This window comes from Pholcus phalangioides, unplaced genomic scaffold (assembly GCF_987345545.1).
Source record: "Pholcus phalangioides strain wild (caught in Gottingen) unplaced genomic scaffold, Ppha-v1.0 ptg000024l_1, whole genome shotgun sequence".
NCBI classification, from domain to species: Eukaryota; Metazoa; Arthropoda; class Arachnida; order Araneae; family Pholcidae; genus Pholcus; species Pholcus phalangioides.
The window spans coordinates 32,446,474-32,464,070 of NW_028301616.1; the positions used below are offsets into that span (position 1 = coordinate 32,446,474).

General features: G+C 38.0%; 2 protein-coding genes across 7 annotated transcripts in view; both read left to right on the forward strand.

Annotated features, from left to right (window-relative positions):
* The window catches only part of LOC149069258 (sodium-dependent phosphate transport protein 3-like), a 33,818-nt gene extending 19,818 nt beyond the window's left edge, over positions 1 to 14,000 (forward strand). For 4 of the 5 annotated variants that reach the window (XM_089250487.1, XM_089250486.1, XM_089250488.1 and 1 more), the window contains 7 exons: positions 1,165 to 1,348; positions 2,449 to 2,579; positions 2,681 to 2,830; positions 4,062 to 4,194; positions 5,288 to 5,443; positions 6,307 to 6,392; positions 11,844 to 14,000. In XM_089250487.1, coding sequence (XP_089106613.1) covers positions 1,165 to 1,348; positions 2,449 to 2,579; positions 2,681 to 2,830; positions 4,062 to 4,194; positions 5,288 to 5,443; positions 6,307 to 6,392; positions 11,844 to 12,056 — 1,053 coding nt within the window. In that variant the 3' untranslated portion in view covers positions 12,057 to 14,000. Of the gene's footprint in view, positions 1 to 1,164; positions 1,349 to 2,448; positions 2,580 to 2,680; positions 2,831 to 4,061; positions 4,195 to 5,287; positions 5,473 to 6,306; positions 6,393 to 11,843 lie in introns of all 5 variants that reach the window. The other variant, XR_016195110.1, reaches the window with a different exon arrangement.
* Positions 14,001 to 15,646: 1,646 nt separating this feature from the next.
* LOC149069260 (dietary and metabolic glutamate transporter-like) overlaps positions 15,647 to 17,597 on the forward strand; it is a 46,393-nt gene continuing 44,442 nt past the window's right edge. Inside the window, exon 1 of one of the 2 annotated variants that reach the window (XM_089250491.1) lies at positions 15,647 to 15,703. The gene's annotated coding sequence lies outside the window, so the exon portion shown is untranslated. Of the gene's footprint in view, positions 15,704 to 15,752; positions 15,957 to 17,597 lie in introns of those variants that run through there. The other variant, XM_089250492.1, reaches the window with a different exon arrangement.

Genomic DNA, 17,597 nt, shown 5'->3' on the forward strand with positions numbered 1-17,597 from the left:
AAGCGGACAAACGATGTCGTTGGGGAAGTTCAAGCCTGTCACACAATCATCCGATCTTGCCTCACATTCGTGCATCTAGGCCTTCCAGAGCCTTCATTCCGCTTATGAGTTCCTTGCAGCAACCATTGCTGCCAGCACCTTTGCACAGCCGTGTCCGTACGGTGCAGGTGACAGCCTATTGCTCGGTATGATTAGCCAGCTTCGCGCATCCCGACTGTGCGACCACGTACGAAATCGTCCAATTGGCTACAAGGTCTTCGACAACATCGTAACGGCATTATTGGTTGTGGCCTCAGAGAACTGCACCGCCGACAACGAGAAAAACCAAACCGTCCGCGATTGTTACCTGTTTTATACAATGCTAGATTCACAGTAGAAACGCGCGATATGACCGAAGTAAATATTCATTAGCCTTGAAAATTTAATTATTTGCATATTTGGTATAAAGGAATTTGCATGCGAAATTTCGAGAGATGATCGGATTATTTTTTAAGGGGTGCTTCGTGTTTTTTTTTTTTTTTTTGCAAAAGAGTGTACATAAGCAAGAGGAGGTGGGCAGGCCACATAGCAAGATTCAAGGACAGCAGATGGGCATCAAGAGTCGGTATCCTAGATATCTTCAGTGAAAACAAGGTAGACCTCCAACAGATTAGATGATCCACTTGTCGGGGTGATGGGGAAGACCTGGAAGAGAAAGGCTCAAGGCAGAGAGTGTTAGAAGCTTTGCGACCTGCATCAGTGGCGAGAAGATAAAGATGAAAGCATGGGCCCATCTAGGTACGTCATTTGAAAACTTTTTTTAAGTGGAAGTATATATCTAAAATCAACGGCTTCATCTGCCGTGCAAACAATTTGGGACAGCCCGTATAATGAGTGAATGAATGAATGAATGCGTTATAGAAATACGGCAATAATGATTTTAAATTGCTGAGTAAATATTCCATGATGATCAGATATTTGTTTAAGAAAAGGAGAAAAATATATTTTTATAAAGATAATTGAAAATGAGTTTATATTTTGTATACAATGTATGTAATTTTTTAAGGAGAAACGTCACATATGTTTAAAATTCGGAAATAATGGTTTTTGCCTCTCCAAATTTTATGCAGCGTAATATTCAGCCTCGCCTGTTTTTTTTTGTACATGCTTGTGTGTATCATTCAGAGTGCCATGACCCCGGCAGTGTCGTGCCTCATGGCAAGTTGGTTTCCCAAGCAAGAGAGGCGTTTCGTCTTGTCGTTTATCTATTCCGGCATGAGCGCCGGTGCATTTGTTGGCGGTACTGTGTCTGGCGTCTTATCCGAGCTGTCTGTCATGGATGGATGGCCGCTAGTATTCTACGTCTTCGGTAAGTGTTGGTGCTTCTATATAATTATTTGGATAACATCATAGCTATTTCCAACTCATAAACGATTGTTCCCCCCCCCCTCTCTTGCATTTTCAACATTACCCTCATGCTCTGTTGTTGATATATTTCCCATCACATAGTAGCCTACAATCATAATATACGTAAAATTTTGCCTCAACCAAGCTCTTAGACCCTACAGCGTATGGAAATGGTGGATAAAAGTTTTCAATGCTGAAGGTTGTATGTCTATACAGTGCCGTGCTATGTGTTGTTCTTGAGTGGTTTGCTGAAATTTCCAATATGTGTATTAGGGTGACCTTTGCTCTTCAACTTTTTAAAAGTTGAGCTCCCCACCATCTTGTTTCAATGAACAGAAAAACGATCTGTGCATAATTTTAGCTCAATCGGACAACTGCCCGTAGAGGGAAGAGGGAGGAATAGGAGAAAGATCAAGAAGAAGAAAAAGTCCGGCGTATTTGATTCATTTATTACCCCAAGGTCGGAGCGAGTGACTGATGAGAGAAAACCAAGTTAAGATTTCAAGGAAAACCTAACCCCGGTCTTTTCTTGCGATCCGCTGTATCACGCGGATCAAAGTCGTGTCTTTCATTGTGTATGGGATAGCTCACTCGCATGGATTGCAAGGGGACCGGGGTTCGATTCCCTGACGAGACTGCTACTATTAAACCACGCATGCACCTCGTTCATATTTCTCAATGGAATTCGGAAGCAGACATCTCGGTGGGTTAGGTTTTGTTTGTTGTAACAGGAGTGGATTTTTAAATGCTGTGGGATTGATTGTGTGGAGAGATATTTTTGAATGGAAGATCGGCTCGCATTCGTGCCTTAAAGTTGGAAAACCACAGAAAACCAAATTTAGCCGACCATCACAATGGGGTTCGAACCTGGGCTCAATCGCAATGAAAATCTATCGCGATGTCCCCTACTCACCCCCTTTTTTTCTGAAATCGGTTTCGGCATTAATATCCAGAAAGTCTGTTCCCTGGATGTATTGTAGGCTTTGAAGAAACATCTCTCTCAAAGTTTGGATTGTTTCTGTTTCTATTTGAAATATGGCATAATATCTCGTCATGTTTCAGGAGCAGTTGGTTGCTTACTGTTCGTGTTGATGTGCGTGTTCATGTTCGAAGACCCGGAAGTCCATCCATCCATAAGCGAAGCCGAAGTGAAATTCATACTCGACGGAAGAATGAAATCAAGTTGTTCCGAAGTAAGACCAACCGCCGACATGTTTTGATGCATTTTCCCAGAATTTATCCTTTTTTTAAGCAACGATTTTTATGTATACATTTGTTTTTTTTTCCACCTTAGAAACTTGCCGTACCCTGGATGAAGATTCTCTTCTCGGGGCCATGTTTGGCTCTCTTCTACGGGTGCTTCGGCCAGTTCTGGATGGTATTTTACTTCATAGGTGTGCATAACCTATTCCTTGGGAATGTTGTGAAGTTCTCTATCGCTGAAGTAAATAACTTCAGTATTATGTACTTTTCACGTTATCATGGATTTTATTCATCAAATGTACATAATTATACACAAAACTTGAAGGAATTGGTTTATTTGAATGCGGTTTCAAAAAAACTAATTCTCACCAAGAGGGACTTTTTTTTTTCGGTACAGAAAATAAATTTATTTGACATTTTTGTTAATAGAGGGCACTGCATGATGGAAAATCCCCGTAAATAAGCAAAATCAGAGTCCTATAAAGCAGTGGTTTTCAACCTTTGCGAGCCCGCGTCCCGGTTTCATTCATTTTTGTGAGTTGAAAGGCCAGTCAAACACACGACCAACAGAAAATGAATGAGGAAAAAGGAAACGGCTAATCACTCGCGGCCCGATATGAATGATGTCAGGGCCCGGTACCAGGCCACGGCCCGGCGGTTGAGAAACACTGCTATAAGGCATGGTGTAAAATTAACAGCTTACCACCAATCAATAGGAATCACTTGAAAAAAAAAAAAAAAAAACGTGAGAACCTCGCACGATACTATATTGGTGAAGTGGCTTTATTTCATCTACGAATCGCCGGCTAAATCTTTAAGAACGTTTCAGAGACAGAAGTGATTGAAGGAAGGTCTAAAATCCAGTGTTTCCCAAAGTGGGCCATACCTTCCCCTGGTGGGCGATGGAATGGTTCGGGGCGGCGATAGAAGCTACGGATTTAACATAGGATCCTACGAGATTCACTTGAGTTGGGGGGGAGGGGGCGCTGAGAGAAAAAAATTTCTGATGAAGGGGCGATGTGTGTGTGTAATAGAAAGTTTGGGAAATTATGGTCTAATCAATCCTTTCGTGCTTTCAGACAGTGCCCTCTATCAAAAAAATTTGACCTAGTTTTTTTTCTTCAAAACTAAAATCTACTTTCGTGAGAACGACTTCTTCGCAAACCGCATTCAAATACATCAATTCCTTCAATGTTTATGAATTTTCAAACTATTTACAAATTTATGGGAGAGACACCTTGTACCAAAGTTCTACGAAGTTCACGATGCCGAATCCACAACTCGACGCTCGATCATTCAATTGTTATGGACATTCATGTATTTAGTAAATGATTTGATCCATTCTCAAGTGCTTTTATATGGATTTTAGTCTTATCGGAGATGTGATTTTGATTAATACATTTGGCATCTGAAATGGTTGACTTGTTGCATATTTCCACCTAATTTTCGCGTTTCTTTTTCCCTCTAAATAGAACGGAACTTTGACTTCGGTGGGATTTCTCATTCAAGGCGCTGTAATATGCTTGGCGAGTTATGCTTCGGATGAGCTTCATAGGATTAGGAACATAAATTTGAACACGCTTAGGAAAGGAAACAATACGTTAAGTAAGTATTCCGATGAGCACAGTTTTATATACAGTATATATACTTGGCAATATACCCGGGTTTTCTTGAATTACTGGAGAGATTAAAAAAGTAATGATTTATTATACATAATACTGACAGCATTAAAGATGTGACAAACCATTGCAAAGGCAATGGTTTGTCATCATTTCACTTCATGTCTGAAACGCATTGTTTGAGAACTACGGGAACCAAAGTAAACATTCCGAAAGTGACTGATGGAGCGCCGGAACCATTGTTGCCCGCCGGTTTTTCGCCCATTTCGGGCATTTGTTCTGACGAACTTTCAAAGTAGGGTTCAATCCCGGTCCTGTTTGGCATATGTGCAAAATTTGGCTACGATCTGTCTAAAATTGTAGATTTGTATAGGGAACAAACATATACATACTTTCACATTTATATATAAAATATAAATTTTATCATAAACTGATGACCCCTTCGCGTAGAAACTGTAGGCGATAAATATGGTAGCCTTGTTCACATGTTGGAAAAAAGAAGAGAGGGAAAGAAAGAAAGAAAAAAAAATCGGTAAAGGGGTGGGGAGGAATAGTACAGGCAGGCATATCATCACTCTTTATATCCAAGTTTCTGGCCCGCAAGTGGCAGAAATACCACATATCTGGCCACGGACTGGAAAAGTTGTGCACCTCCTGATCCAGACAGTTCATTTTTGGTGACCCTGTATACAACAAAATTGTTTTTTTTCCCCTTTCCGTTACCTCAGCAATTACTTTTTTCTTTTCTTCCTTTCACTACCTTTAACTAGAAAAAGAAAAATCATTTACATAGAAGAAAAAGCGGTTGGAAGAGGGAGGAAGAAAGGTTAAATTTGTTCCCCCCACCTCATCTTTTTTTCCTTTTGTTTCCTTTATGTTAACAATGATACCACTTTTTGAGATTCATCTCTGCTAGTGTAATTGCACATAGTTCAAATTCGTTAGCAAAAGCGTATACGTGAAAGGGGTTAATGCAGAATCTGTGGATAATGCATACGAAAATCCGCTGTATTTGTAATCCTTGATTTTTGCCATCCTTCACATAAAGTAATTTGATAGATACTGTTTTTTTTTTGCAGGTTGCATTTTGTTTTCATTGTGTTTGCTGGCGATATACTTTGCGGGCTGTGACAAGACTATCAATGCCATATTTTGCGTAGCTGCGTTAAGTATCATAGGATTCGGCATTCCTGGAGCTGCCACTGCTCCGGTGGAAATGACTCCGAATTTCGCCGGTACGATGTACGAATGTGCAGGATACAAGGTGATTGCTTGATTCCCCCTTGCCGCTTTTTACTGCCGAACCGTTGATCGTAGAGGCATACTTCCAATCAGCAAAAGTATCCAAATAACGTGTTAGAACTCAGATACGTCATTCATGTTGTAAGGTTACAGTTGTTGAAAAATAAGAAAAAATATTTTTTTTATATGGACACCCTGTCCTCAAAAACCCAATTACAATGTTACTGTCCTATCTCTCCCTCCTCCTAACCAGATCATGGCACGGCGCTGTATCTCAATGAAGATATTTTAGCAGGTGGTCGAGAACGACCTGGAACACGCTGGAAATTGTGCATGTAGACCTGTATGTTGTGAACCTAACGTGAAGTTTGTCTTATGTGTAGTGCTGCTATCTGCCGTCAATTTTTCTCACTATGAGTGAAGTGTAATGATTGAATAATTGTACCGTTGTGTGCAGGCATGTTTGCTCTCAGTGGCGAGACACTTCAATGGGGAGATCATTCGCATTTACGCCTCGAAGTTGGGAACCACAGCGCAACACCTTTCTATTTGGGTTTTTGAGAACAGTGTGTCCGTATGTGGAGAAATGATTTTCTTCCAATTTGATATCTATAGAAGCCCTAGCAACATGAATGACTTATCTGAGATCCACAAGTTACGTATTTAGATACTTTTTCCTAATTGGAAGTATGCCTCTGTCCAATCAACGGTTCGTCCGCAAAATGAGACCAAGGAAAGTTATGGCATCACCCTGTATACAATACTATCGTTCATGACACATAATTATCTATCATGAAAATTAACTCTCATAATTTACTTAGCAACAATCTAAAATGTTTCATCATTGATATTCCAGGAACCCTGACAGGAATAAACAATAGCATTTCGTGCTTATCCGGATTTATCGTACCGCTTGTCGCTGGATATTTAACGAGTGAAGAGGTAAGAATAACCATGATGTGTGTATACACGTTTGTTTAAAGAAAAATTGGAATGTCCTAGAAATTTACGAGAGCAATTCATAAAATACCGAAGTTAGAAAAATGCGCAAATTTACAGCTGTATAGTGTGCATTTCTACCTTCTAAGTCAGAGGGTGCACATCCTCAGGCCCGCCAAAGGCTTCCAACCAGCCGGAGAAATGGCTCCCAAGTAACGCAGAGGTAAGATGCTCGTCTTCCAAGATGAAGGTTTTACTGTCAAGGTCCACCTGTTCAAATCCGGGGAAGACCATCAGAAACAAGTTTATCTACCGATCCTGGGGTGACCACACATAGATGGTGCCTTCATTTCCCATCAAACTCCACTGGTTGGAAATTGCCTTATGGCGATATATGACCGGAGTTGGTGTGCGGTAAGGTAGTGTCGGCTAAAGTTTTCCAGTTGTGTACCAAAACATGATAAATATCTAGGTTGACCATGTTTCTACCTAATAGATGTTCCATGAAAATATGGGACATCGCCAAAAATGTTGGCAAGGCAAATTAAGTTTTCAGTTACAGACAAAAAAAAATTGATAAAGGTAACTTATGTTGCCGCCAAGAGTCAAAAAAACTGTAAAAAGACAAGTGGAGTTGCTAATTATCGCTGAAATTGCTGAAAAATTGCAGATCGTGGAAAATGATGGGTATTGCAAGTCAAAATGTAATTCATTAAGAAAACGTTCATGTTTGACAAAAATATAAGAGATCAATATATTTATTCGATGATAAGTAATTATGATTAACTATCATAATATGGATAAGCACTATTGAAAATATAGGGAACAATACGGGAGACATTTTATTAAAATTCAAGATGCCAAAATTCTGGGGATATCTTATAAAATACGGGTCATATGGTCACTCTTTACGTACAATTCCTGGCCCACGAGTGGCACAAATACCGTTTATCTGGCTCATCGACGGAAAATTTTGTGCACCCCTGTTCTAAGAGGTTCTTCTTGAGCATATAGGTGGCAAAGTATTTACATAAAGTAGATGAAGGCGTCCTCCTAAAATACCAGATTACTTTTTTCTCTTCGTTTCAAAAAAATTATAACATCCTGAAACTTGTTTCTAAAGCATTGGAACATCTGACTAACGGATTATGATATTATGCCCCCCCCCCCACATCCTGCAGCGTTCAATTAAATTAAGATCTTTAGAGGGCCTCCCAGACCAGACTATTCACGGGCTCCCTGTATAACGAATTTATAGTGTTAATCGCAAAAAGAAAGGTAAGAATCGTCAAGGGACTCCGGTTGCAGCTCCACCCTAGTGGAGGCCATGTATGACATGAATATCTTCATGCAAATTTTGATCAGCTCGATCGAATATGTATTGTATGTTCTTCCTGATTATGCATGTGAACCTCAAATAGTTCAATCTTTGCATTACGTGTCATTTTAACGGGACATTTCTGCAAACGCAAAATTGTAAGAGCTCAAGGTACACCGTCTCAACGAGAAGCCTTTTGATTCATTGGTCTCTATCTTTCGGGTCCAGTAGCTGAAGAATTTGTATGGAGATAGAAAACGCAAATTGGATTCGGCCACACCCACCGAATTTCATCGATGATTCAGTGGTATTGCGATATCTGATCAATGTAGCTGATGTTGATCCTATCAAGAGATTGGGGTGTCGTGCTAAAAAAAAAAAGTAAATCAATTGAAAACTAGATGCTACTGGCTGCACAATAGAGACGACAGGATTCATGGTTGACGTTCGATCCAGATTTGTGCCGGAGACTGATCTATCTTCAATGTCTTGATGCATAAAATCCATGGTCAAGGCCAAAGATGGCCATGTATTCGTGCGCTATCAGCCATCACCTCCTAGAGATAGAAGGCCTCCGCACTCTGCCTGTGACGTCAGTAAGTAGTCTATTTTCCCTCAGAATATTCAGGGAAAAAAAATTCCCTGCTCGTGCCAGTATCAATGTTGTGAGGAAAAGAAATGCTCGAACTCAGAATTGGCGATTTCTATGCCCCACATCCAATCACTATGCGACTTTTGTGAGGCAATCAGGAAGATTCGACGCCAAAATAAGAAGAAACGAAATACGATGCTTTGTGGCAAACTTGCTAGGTAGTCTGAATGACGTTTATGACAAACACTGCAGAGGCCTTCTATCTCTAGAAAGTGATGTATGAAAACGCGTTTCCTCATACTCTCCTAGCAAATGCACTTGCCATTTTGCGTTTGCAGAAATATCCAGTTTTTCTACCCGTAATGCAAAAAGGTGGAACTATTCTAGGTTTACACACTTAACTAACAAAGACTTGAAACACTTATTCGATCGAGTTGATGTTCATGCGCATGAAAATATTCATTTGATACTCCGTTTCAAGTCAGTTCTAATTTTCCGAACTAATTTGGCATTTTTGGACGTCAAATCTAATTTATACAAATACTTGCCACCGATGTGCGCAAGAAGAACTTCTTAGAAGATAGAAATGCAAATTATGCAGCCATGCTGTATAAATTGGGGCTTTTTAATTTGAGCATTTCATAAACTGCGCTCGTAAATTTCTGAGATGTTCTAATTTTTTTGAAACACAAACGTGTATATTTCTCTCTACTGCTTTTTCTCTCTCTCTCTCAAGAGTGTCAGTGTAAAAAAATCAGTAAAGTGAAGCTAATTTTATCTGTCTTAGATTAAAGGAGTTCAAGCACACTAATACAAAAATGTTCCCAAAATATTTATTCAGTCTGATTCATATAAAAACTAATTAAGGTTTCATCTAAGGAGAAAAGAAAATTCTTTGGCAACATGGTTGTCAATGTTGGATAGGGTCAGTGCATTGCAGTACATGAAAGCAATTTCATTCCATAACTTGTCATAGTAAAAAAAAGCGACTGGGCAATAAAATCCTTCTAGCATTTTTCACCACAGTTATGTTAAGTTTGTAATACTGATATAACACCTAATAACTCATATAACGAATAACAGAAGCAATTACCGAAACAGTACGATGTTGTAGTACTCGAAATAAAACGGCGTTAAAGAGCCTGAAGTCATTATAAATCTACGCGAGCATTCTTGTGGTAGGTACGACCAAAATAATCCTGAGAAATACACACATTTTACTAGTCACTCGCGTTCAAATTGATGACAATTAACGATCATGGTGTTTTTCACAATTTCTAAAGTAAATAGTTTACACACGTGAAAGTGGGGAGCAAATTGCTCTTTTGAAACTATCGAGGCCATTAAACCCAAATGAGAGAATGAGTATAAAGTTGACAGAGGAAAAATTTTGGGATTTCGCTTTTTAAGTTGAAACAACTTTTATGAACTTTAAGAGGATTAGTCTCTGGGAGTATAGTTGCGATAATCATCTAGATACGTTTCCTTCATCAACTAATCCCATATCACACGTGCTGAATGTAAACATTAAAAAAAACACAAAACCGATTTGAAAGAGAGGAACTGGATTCTGGCAACAAAATAACTCTTTTTCTTTCGAAACTCATTATTATTTTTAAAGCGAAATTCAAGAAGAAACTTCTATGAAACATATTTTATTTAGCCACTTGCACCTGGATGCCCGAATTGGACGCATACGCGATGACAGGTATAAGAGAACGAGTTGATTTCATGCTTTTCATTTAATGTTCGAGGTATAATTTACTCTTTATTCAACCACGTGAGAAAATTTCAATTTGTAAGTGAGAAATCGGATAACACCTAGGATTTCTAGGATTCATAATATTTGTGTAAAGAGTGCCTTTTTACTAGTTTCCTTTAAATTCTTCGCTACTAATAGTTAGGTAATCTTGGGAATCTCCAGAGTTTATCTAACAGTGTACTTCGGCGGGGGGGGGGGGGGATTTTCTGATTTCAACACACTGAAGATGAAATATATCATATACAGGGTGCATAGCCAATTACTGGCTAACCGTTGATTCTAGAAGCATAGTTCCGATTAGAAAAAAATATCCAAATAATATGTAGAACTGAGATATACGCTATTCATGTTACAAGGGGGTTGAATAATTATTAAAATAGAAAAAAAAATAAATTTTCATACGGTCACACTGTGCTCAAAAGCCCAATTAGTGGACTAGGATTTTTATGCCCCCTAAAGATGAAATGTCGTTGCTGATCGGTAAATTCAGGTTTTTTTTAACTTATCGGCAACGACGTTTTATCTTTAGGGCATAAAAATTCAAGCTCTATTAATTAGAAAGCTGTTGCCCTGTCACTCTTGAAGGAAAAAGAAAAAAAACCAAACTACGTTTTTAAGAGCAATATTCGCTGAGATATTTGAATTCAAAACGTGGAGAAAAGTTGGAAAAAAAACCCAGCATAAACTAATGGTAAATGATTTTTCCCCCCTCATTATTGCTGTTTTTTTCCCAACTTTCCTCCGTTTTTCGAATTCGAATATCTCAGTGAATATTGTTCTTTTTTTTGTGGTGTCGGGAAGCAAGCGGTGAGCCGCAAGCAACAGAGCGCCTGCGTGATGAAAATGGAGAACACAGTGAAGAAGAATAATAAAAGACAAAGAATCTTTATTACTTTATTATCGAAAACGTTACAAGTGCTCAAATGAGCATTAACAGTAGCATAAACAGGACAGATGCTGCAAACTGTGGTTGCAATATGCTCTCCTGCATGAACCAGCGTGCAAATGTTACACATTGCAGAAAATCCGCTTAAGGCCTGGACCCGTTCAGGCCCGTCATTTAGGGGCTTTTGAAAATACACTAAAAATGATATACATAAATATATACAAATATATACATACATTGAGTACATGTGTTTTGCCCCCCCCCCCCCCACCGGGAAAAGTTGACGGCCCTGGACCCGTTGGTAATGAGTGTAACTTTCTTCACACAACACACGCCATACCGTCATATGGTTGTCGACACCTTGGTCAAAAGCCATTGCTCGTGTGCTTCATTCAATCTGGTCGTCAGCTGCATCAAGGATTGTCTCTATCCGATTTACTGTTGTTCTTTATCGAGCTGTGTCATGTCTTTGGGCAAGGAAACGAGCCCGTCTCCACGAGCTGCCTGTGCAAGCGGTGAAATATTCTCCCTGTTTGAAAACTACTCCTGGTAGTCTTGTACTTAAGTCGAATATCTCTCTCTGAACAGCAGCTGAATGACGGGTTCCGCAAAATGCGACGTTTCATCCACTCCAAAGAAAGCGTCCCCTCACGGCTCGCCGCTTGCTTTCCGACCCCACATTTTATTGTGAAAGTTGTTTGCTTTGGTGAATTCTATCAACCCGTATATAGTTCTTATCATCAATTTAGTTGCATTTTTAGAGATGAAATTGATTAAAATGATCTGAATTGATTTTCTATGAATTTTTTCAAAACTTACTTACAAATTTTATTAAATATGATGAGTGTGTGTTGCTCACATTTCTCTTATTGTGCAATTTCTTATTTGTGATGCAGCAATCCCTATCTGAATGGCACACAGTCTTCCTTATAAACATAGCAGTGTCCCTCACGAGCGGAGCCGTCTTTCATCTCTTTGGTTCCGCTGACGTCCAAAGCTGGAATGGTAGCGTTGACAAGACGGAGACGGAGAACTGCCAAAAAGCAACGGAAGATGATTTGCAACAAGACTGTCTTAACAAGGAACTGCCTTTCTCGATTCACTTATAAGAAAAACACAATATGATGAGAAAGTATTGTGGCTGCGAATCATATAAAACTGCGTTTCTCAACCTTTCTGGAACAAGAATCAGTGAAAATGTCTGAAACGATTCCACCGACCACTAACTTATATCACGGGACATTTCTGTAATATTGGTCGTTCGACTTTATTGTGAAATTGTCCCGTTTTTTCCAACGAAGCTTGTTTGAATTTATGATCTTTAATCTAAACTCATGGATGAAGATAGTTTTTCATATTTTATATACTTATATTATGATAAGTATGATTATGAACATTCATCACATTTAATCATTTTTCTGTGAATTATATTTCAGTTCACTGCGATTTCCAGCAGCATTTTATTTCCCGTCCATTGGTGATTTTGAGAAATTTTTAGCAATAGTAATTGGTGATTTTGTCGACTTTATGGGCAATGCTTTTAGTGACAATCGTCGACGTCTCATTTTTTCCCTCGTATTTAAGCAGTTCAGCAATAATTAGAAAAACTGTCGAAACTTTTATTTTTTACAACAATTATTAGCAATATTCTGCATTTGGGATCATGATTTCACGTATTTTTCCTCGTTGAAATATGATTACCTGGAATATAAATCTCTCATTATTTTATTTGAATCCAAAAAAAAATATTACTAATATCAGTTGCAAAATTTTTTGAATTGTTAATCGAAATTGAATAATTTTTCATTTAAATTAGAATTAAATTATTGAATCTCCCAGTGGACCATCTCTGGTCCCCGGACCAATGGTTGAGAAACGCTGATATAAAATATTTTATACGAGCAGTAAATGCGGATAAGCGAGAAGTGAATACGATATACAGAAGATCTGTCGATTACACGAATTCCATTTCTGAATGGTAGAGTGTATTTTAATTACTCATGTGCAATATTCATCATTTCGAGGTGATTTATATTGACGAGGTTTATGGCATTCATATTGACATTTTAAGATAAATTTAAAGGGTATTCTTAAAACTCCGTGATATCCAGGATAATTCCATAATTTTCCTTAGCCTCATTTTACTGGCGAATCGTTGATCCGAGAGAGGCAATACTTACCAATTAGAAAAAGTATCCAAATAACGTTCACACAAAAATCAGATATGTCATTCATATTGCAAGGGGTTGTATAGTTATTAAAATACAAAAATGAACTTTTTATACGGATATACTGTTCATCCTTAAAAAGTTGATGGCCTGCCTCTCCTGAAGCAAAAAAAAATCCAAGTTTTTAAGTGCAATATTTCGCTGAAATACAGTCAAACCTCGTTAATGAGTCACTCTTGGGAGAGCAAAAATATGACTTGATAAGCGGAGTGACTCGTTAAGCGGAGTGAGCCATAGCTGTGCCAATTCCTGGTTGAGGAGAATTGGTACTTCCAAAAAGTGATCCGGTAAGCGGAGTGACGTGCTAACCGGGTGACACACTAACGAGGTTTGACTGTATTTGAATTCAAAAGAATCGTAGGAAAGTTAGGAAAGAACAGCAAAAACTAACGGGAAATCTTTCTTTTCCTCGTTTATGCTTTTCCTTCACAACTTTCCTCCGATTTTTGAATTCAAATATTGCAGCGATTTATTGCATTTTCTTTTTTGTTGGACTCATGAGACAGAGCAACAACTTTCTAATTGGGTTTTTCAGAACAGGGTGTCCATATAAAAAGTTAATTTTTGTATTTTAATAACTATAAAACCCCTTGCAATATCTAATTAGAAGTATGCCTGTCTGGGATCCACGGTTCACGGGAAGTAAAACGGGGGGCCAAGAGGAATTAAATAAAAACCCTGTATATAATTTTTTTGAAGTGTCATAAATGTTTCAATGTGATATTGTGATGACGATAGTGACGTCATTGAAACGTATTGAATAATAAAGTGAAATATGTCTCTGTCATGTTTTAGTTTCAAAATCATTCGTTGTATAATTTATTTCATTACATCCATTAATTGCAAGTTGTTTTGCATTATTTGTGATGGTTTTAATTAAAACGAAATCACAAAGTCTTGTAGATTTTGCAATGCTTAAAAATTCTTTGTTTTCTCTTAAAAATTAAATTTTTGGAACCATTTCGAATTATTTCTTGAAGCTGCTTTAATGGATTTATATGAAATTCATTCATACTCATTCATTTCCTGCCGGTAAGCGAAACATTTCGCTAAATTCTTGCAATTTCTACTTATGCGAAGAAACACTTTCAACTGTGTCAGTACTAAAAACGAGATTAATATAGATTTGAAGTTAATGTAACGATTTTTTTTTAGGTCTCAGGAAAAAACGCTTAAGCTAGGAACTACTGAAAGACTGGAATTCTTTTAACCCCTCAATTCGTATGTTGTGGTGCCGTAGATGAAGCTATAAACAGCTTATACTCCTCCAACATCTTTAATTTTTTACACCGGTGTGCAGCATGAAAGTATAGAGCATGATTTTATATAATTCTCATTGATCATTTTAATGCGCACCGGTATATACAAATACAACGCCACAACAGGCAAATTGCCCAACGAGGTGGCTGACTTAAGAACATCATGGATCCCCGAGCCATTTTTTGGAGGCCCTACCTACTACTGCTACACCCCGCCCGCCCGCGGAACCCCCAACGAATCGGTACATGCGGGAATGTGCGTGTACGTGTAGTGAAACCTGACGTGAGTTTTTTTTGTTTCTCTGTAATGCTTGTTATGTGTAGTGCTGCCATCTGTCACCAGTTTTTCTAACTATGAGTGAAGTGTTATGATTGAATGATTTATCGTTGTAGGACTGATGCTCTCTGTGGCGAGACTTTTTAACGGGGAGATCGGCTCGCATTTGCGCCTTGAAGTTGGGAACCACAGAAAACCAACTTCAGCCGACCACCACTGTGGGGTTCGAACCCGGATCCTCGCATCATGAGTCCGGCACTATAACCACTCGACCACCACAGCGGTTAAGGTCAAAATATATATGCGGCGACAATTCGTCTCGTGGATTGTTGAACGTTCAACAGCGATGTATGTAGTTGAATGACGTTGTGTGCCGACAAAAGGTACCGCTCGTTCTCTGTAGCGACCACACACATATTCTTGGGGGGAGATGTACGAGTCAATTTTGCGATCGGGATCGAGTATGAAATAACAAAATGCAAATTCATGCCTGTGATGGCATGGCAACCACTAGACTACAGAGGCACCGAATACCTCAATCTTTCCTTGGAGCTCGTGTACACTGAAAGGGACCGTACATGGATGGCCGGACCAGACTCAGGCAAAGCGATTCCCCGCGCAGGGGCAGTCGAATTTTCTCTCTTTCCAAAATATATCTTCGCAACAGCCAGTTTTTAAAACTTTTGTATATATGGTAGCGGAGAGCGACATCATCCTTATATATCCAATACCTATATATACGAACGGTAAATAACGTGAATTGCATCACTTCATTGGCACGGTATATTGGAAAAGAAATAGATTTTAGAACTTTTGACTTTACTCACCTGCTCAAAGTAAAGCTTTCCTTCCATGCTTGTATGAAAACACCCAGGTGTTTCATTTCACCACACCTACATGGTGTTTGTTCCCCACCCTCCTAATAAATGTAGGCAGAAAGCTTTTAGTATTCCTGAATATGTTAATTGGGGATAACACAGGTTTCTCTCAAAGTAAGTGTTTTTGAAGTCACAACTTTATGTCGCTCATATAAATGTTTTGTTATGGAATTAAATGGTGGTTGTTCTTTCTCAAGGAAGTTTGTAAAATTGTTAAAAAAAGTATACAGTAAAACCTCGAGAATTCGTCATTCACACGTTATCGAAAAATTATGACGGCTACCTTCCTTGTCACTTTTCTTTAAAATGGTTCTGGAGTGTTTGGTCAGAACATGATATCTGCGAAAAATAGCTTTTTGATTTAAAAGTAAGTCTTGCTCATTTCAACTAGCTCATTTTAGAAGTGAGATAAATGCACAAATACGTGCATAAAAAACATACTGATGTTATGGTATTTTCATTTGTATTTGTGTGTGTATGCTTTATTTTTGATTTTTAAATGACAATGGAAAATGCCTATATATCTCAAAAATGTGATTTTGGAATTATCATGTTCTGACCAAACACCACATAACTTTAATAAAATTTTTTAATAGAGAGTGTCATAAAATGATGAAAACAATAATAAATTTCGGTAATCTCTATGTCATTTTCTATGAAAAAGTCATTTTTATGTAAAACTTTGAGCAAAATTCATTCGATATTCCTGACAGGATTGAAAAAAATTCTATGAATGGAATGTTCAGTTATTTTCACAGTAAATTCAGCGAGTAATGGTGCAGGTTATGAACTAAACTAAAATTTAAAGGATTGTATTATATGCTAATAAGTTACACTCAAATATGTTGATGCACGTGTGAAGTTTTGGAAATTTCATTCTACATTTCTTCTATGAAACACTGCAACTAGACCAATGTATGCATTAGATTTTAGTTCATAACCACGGCAATATATAGCAGAATATCATATTACAGTTTCCTAATGATACAATCAGGGGCGTAGCCAGAAATTTCGTTCGGGGGGGGGGACCAAAGTGACAGAACAATGGATTTGGCCATCTTTTCCCCTTTTTTCGGTCATTTTCTCACATTTCGGGGGGGGGGGACCAGACCCCCAAGTCCCCCCCCCTCGCTACGCCCTTGGATACAATGAATAGTTTTTTTTTGAAATCGTGTTTAATACTCAAGTAAAATGTCAAAAATAGTATTCTTCGCTGAATGCGTTTAAAGTTTTTATTCACGGTTTACTTGGAAGTAAAAAAATCCAACTCTTTCTCTCTCCTAAACTGGACGTAACTTTGATTCTAAGCATCATTTAAACAAAACAAGGCCTGTTTTGGAACCACGAAAAACACGGCTTATCGTAAAAAATAAAAATAGATATTCTCTTCCAAAATGACGTTTTCAACGAAGTCGGACACCTTAAGCGGAATGACGATTTAAGCGAATTGTCGCGAAGTTTCAATGCGCAATATTGTGAAAATCGTACGTTAAATTCTGGCTACTCTTACCCTTTTTTTTAAAACTTTCAAATTCACATTTTCAATATTATTGCTACTTTAATAGTCTTTGGCAACCTTTTTTCATGTATTGATAGGCTATCTTATGTTATGAATACGTAAACAAAAACGTATTTTTTTTTAACTTAAGCTAATTCAAAAAAATATATATAGGACATTCTCACGAAATTGGTGTAATTTGCGTCCCCAGTAGTTTACGTTTAATATACAGCCAATTCGTAATAAGTCGGACTCTGACAGCCCGAATATCCGTTTAAGTCGAAGTTTTCATTCAGCTCTAGAACTTTTTCCGTATTTTTAGTGTTAAAATTGATTTTCCCATAACTCGAAGTTTTCTTCATTTAAGTCGAAGTTTTCGAGAATGAGAGAAATTGAAGAAAATAACATTTAGCAATAGAATTTAGAATTAAGTATAATTTAGCATTTGGCAATAGAATTTAGCATTTGGCAATAGAATTTAGTATTTGGCAATAGAATTTAGCATTTAAT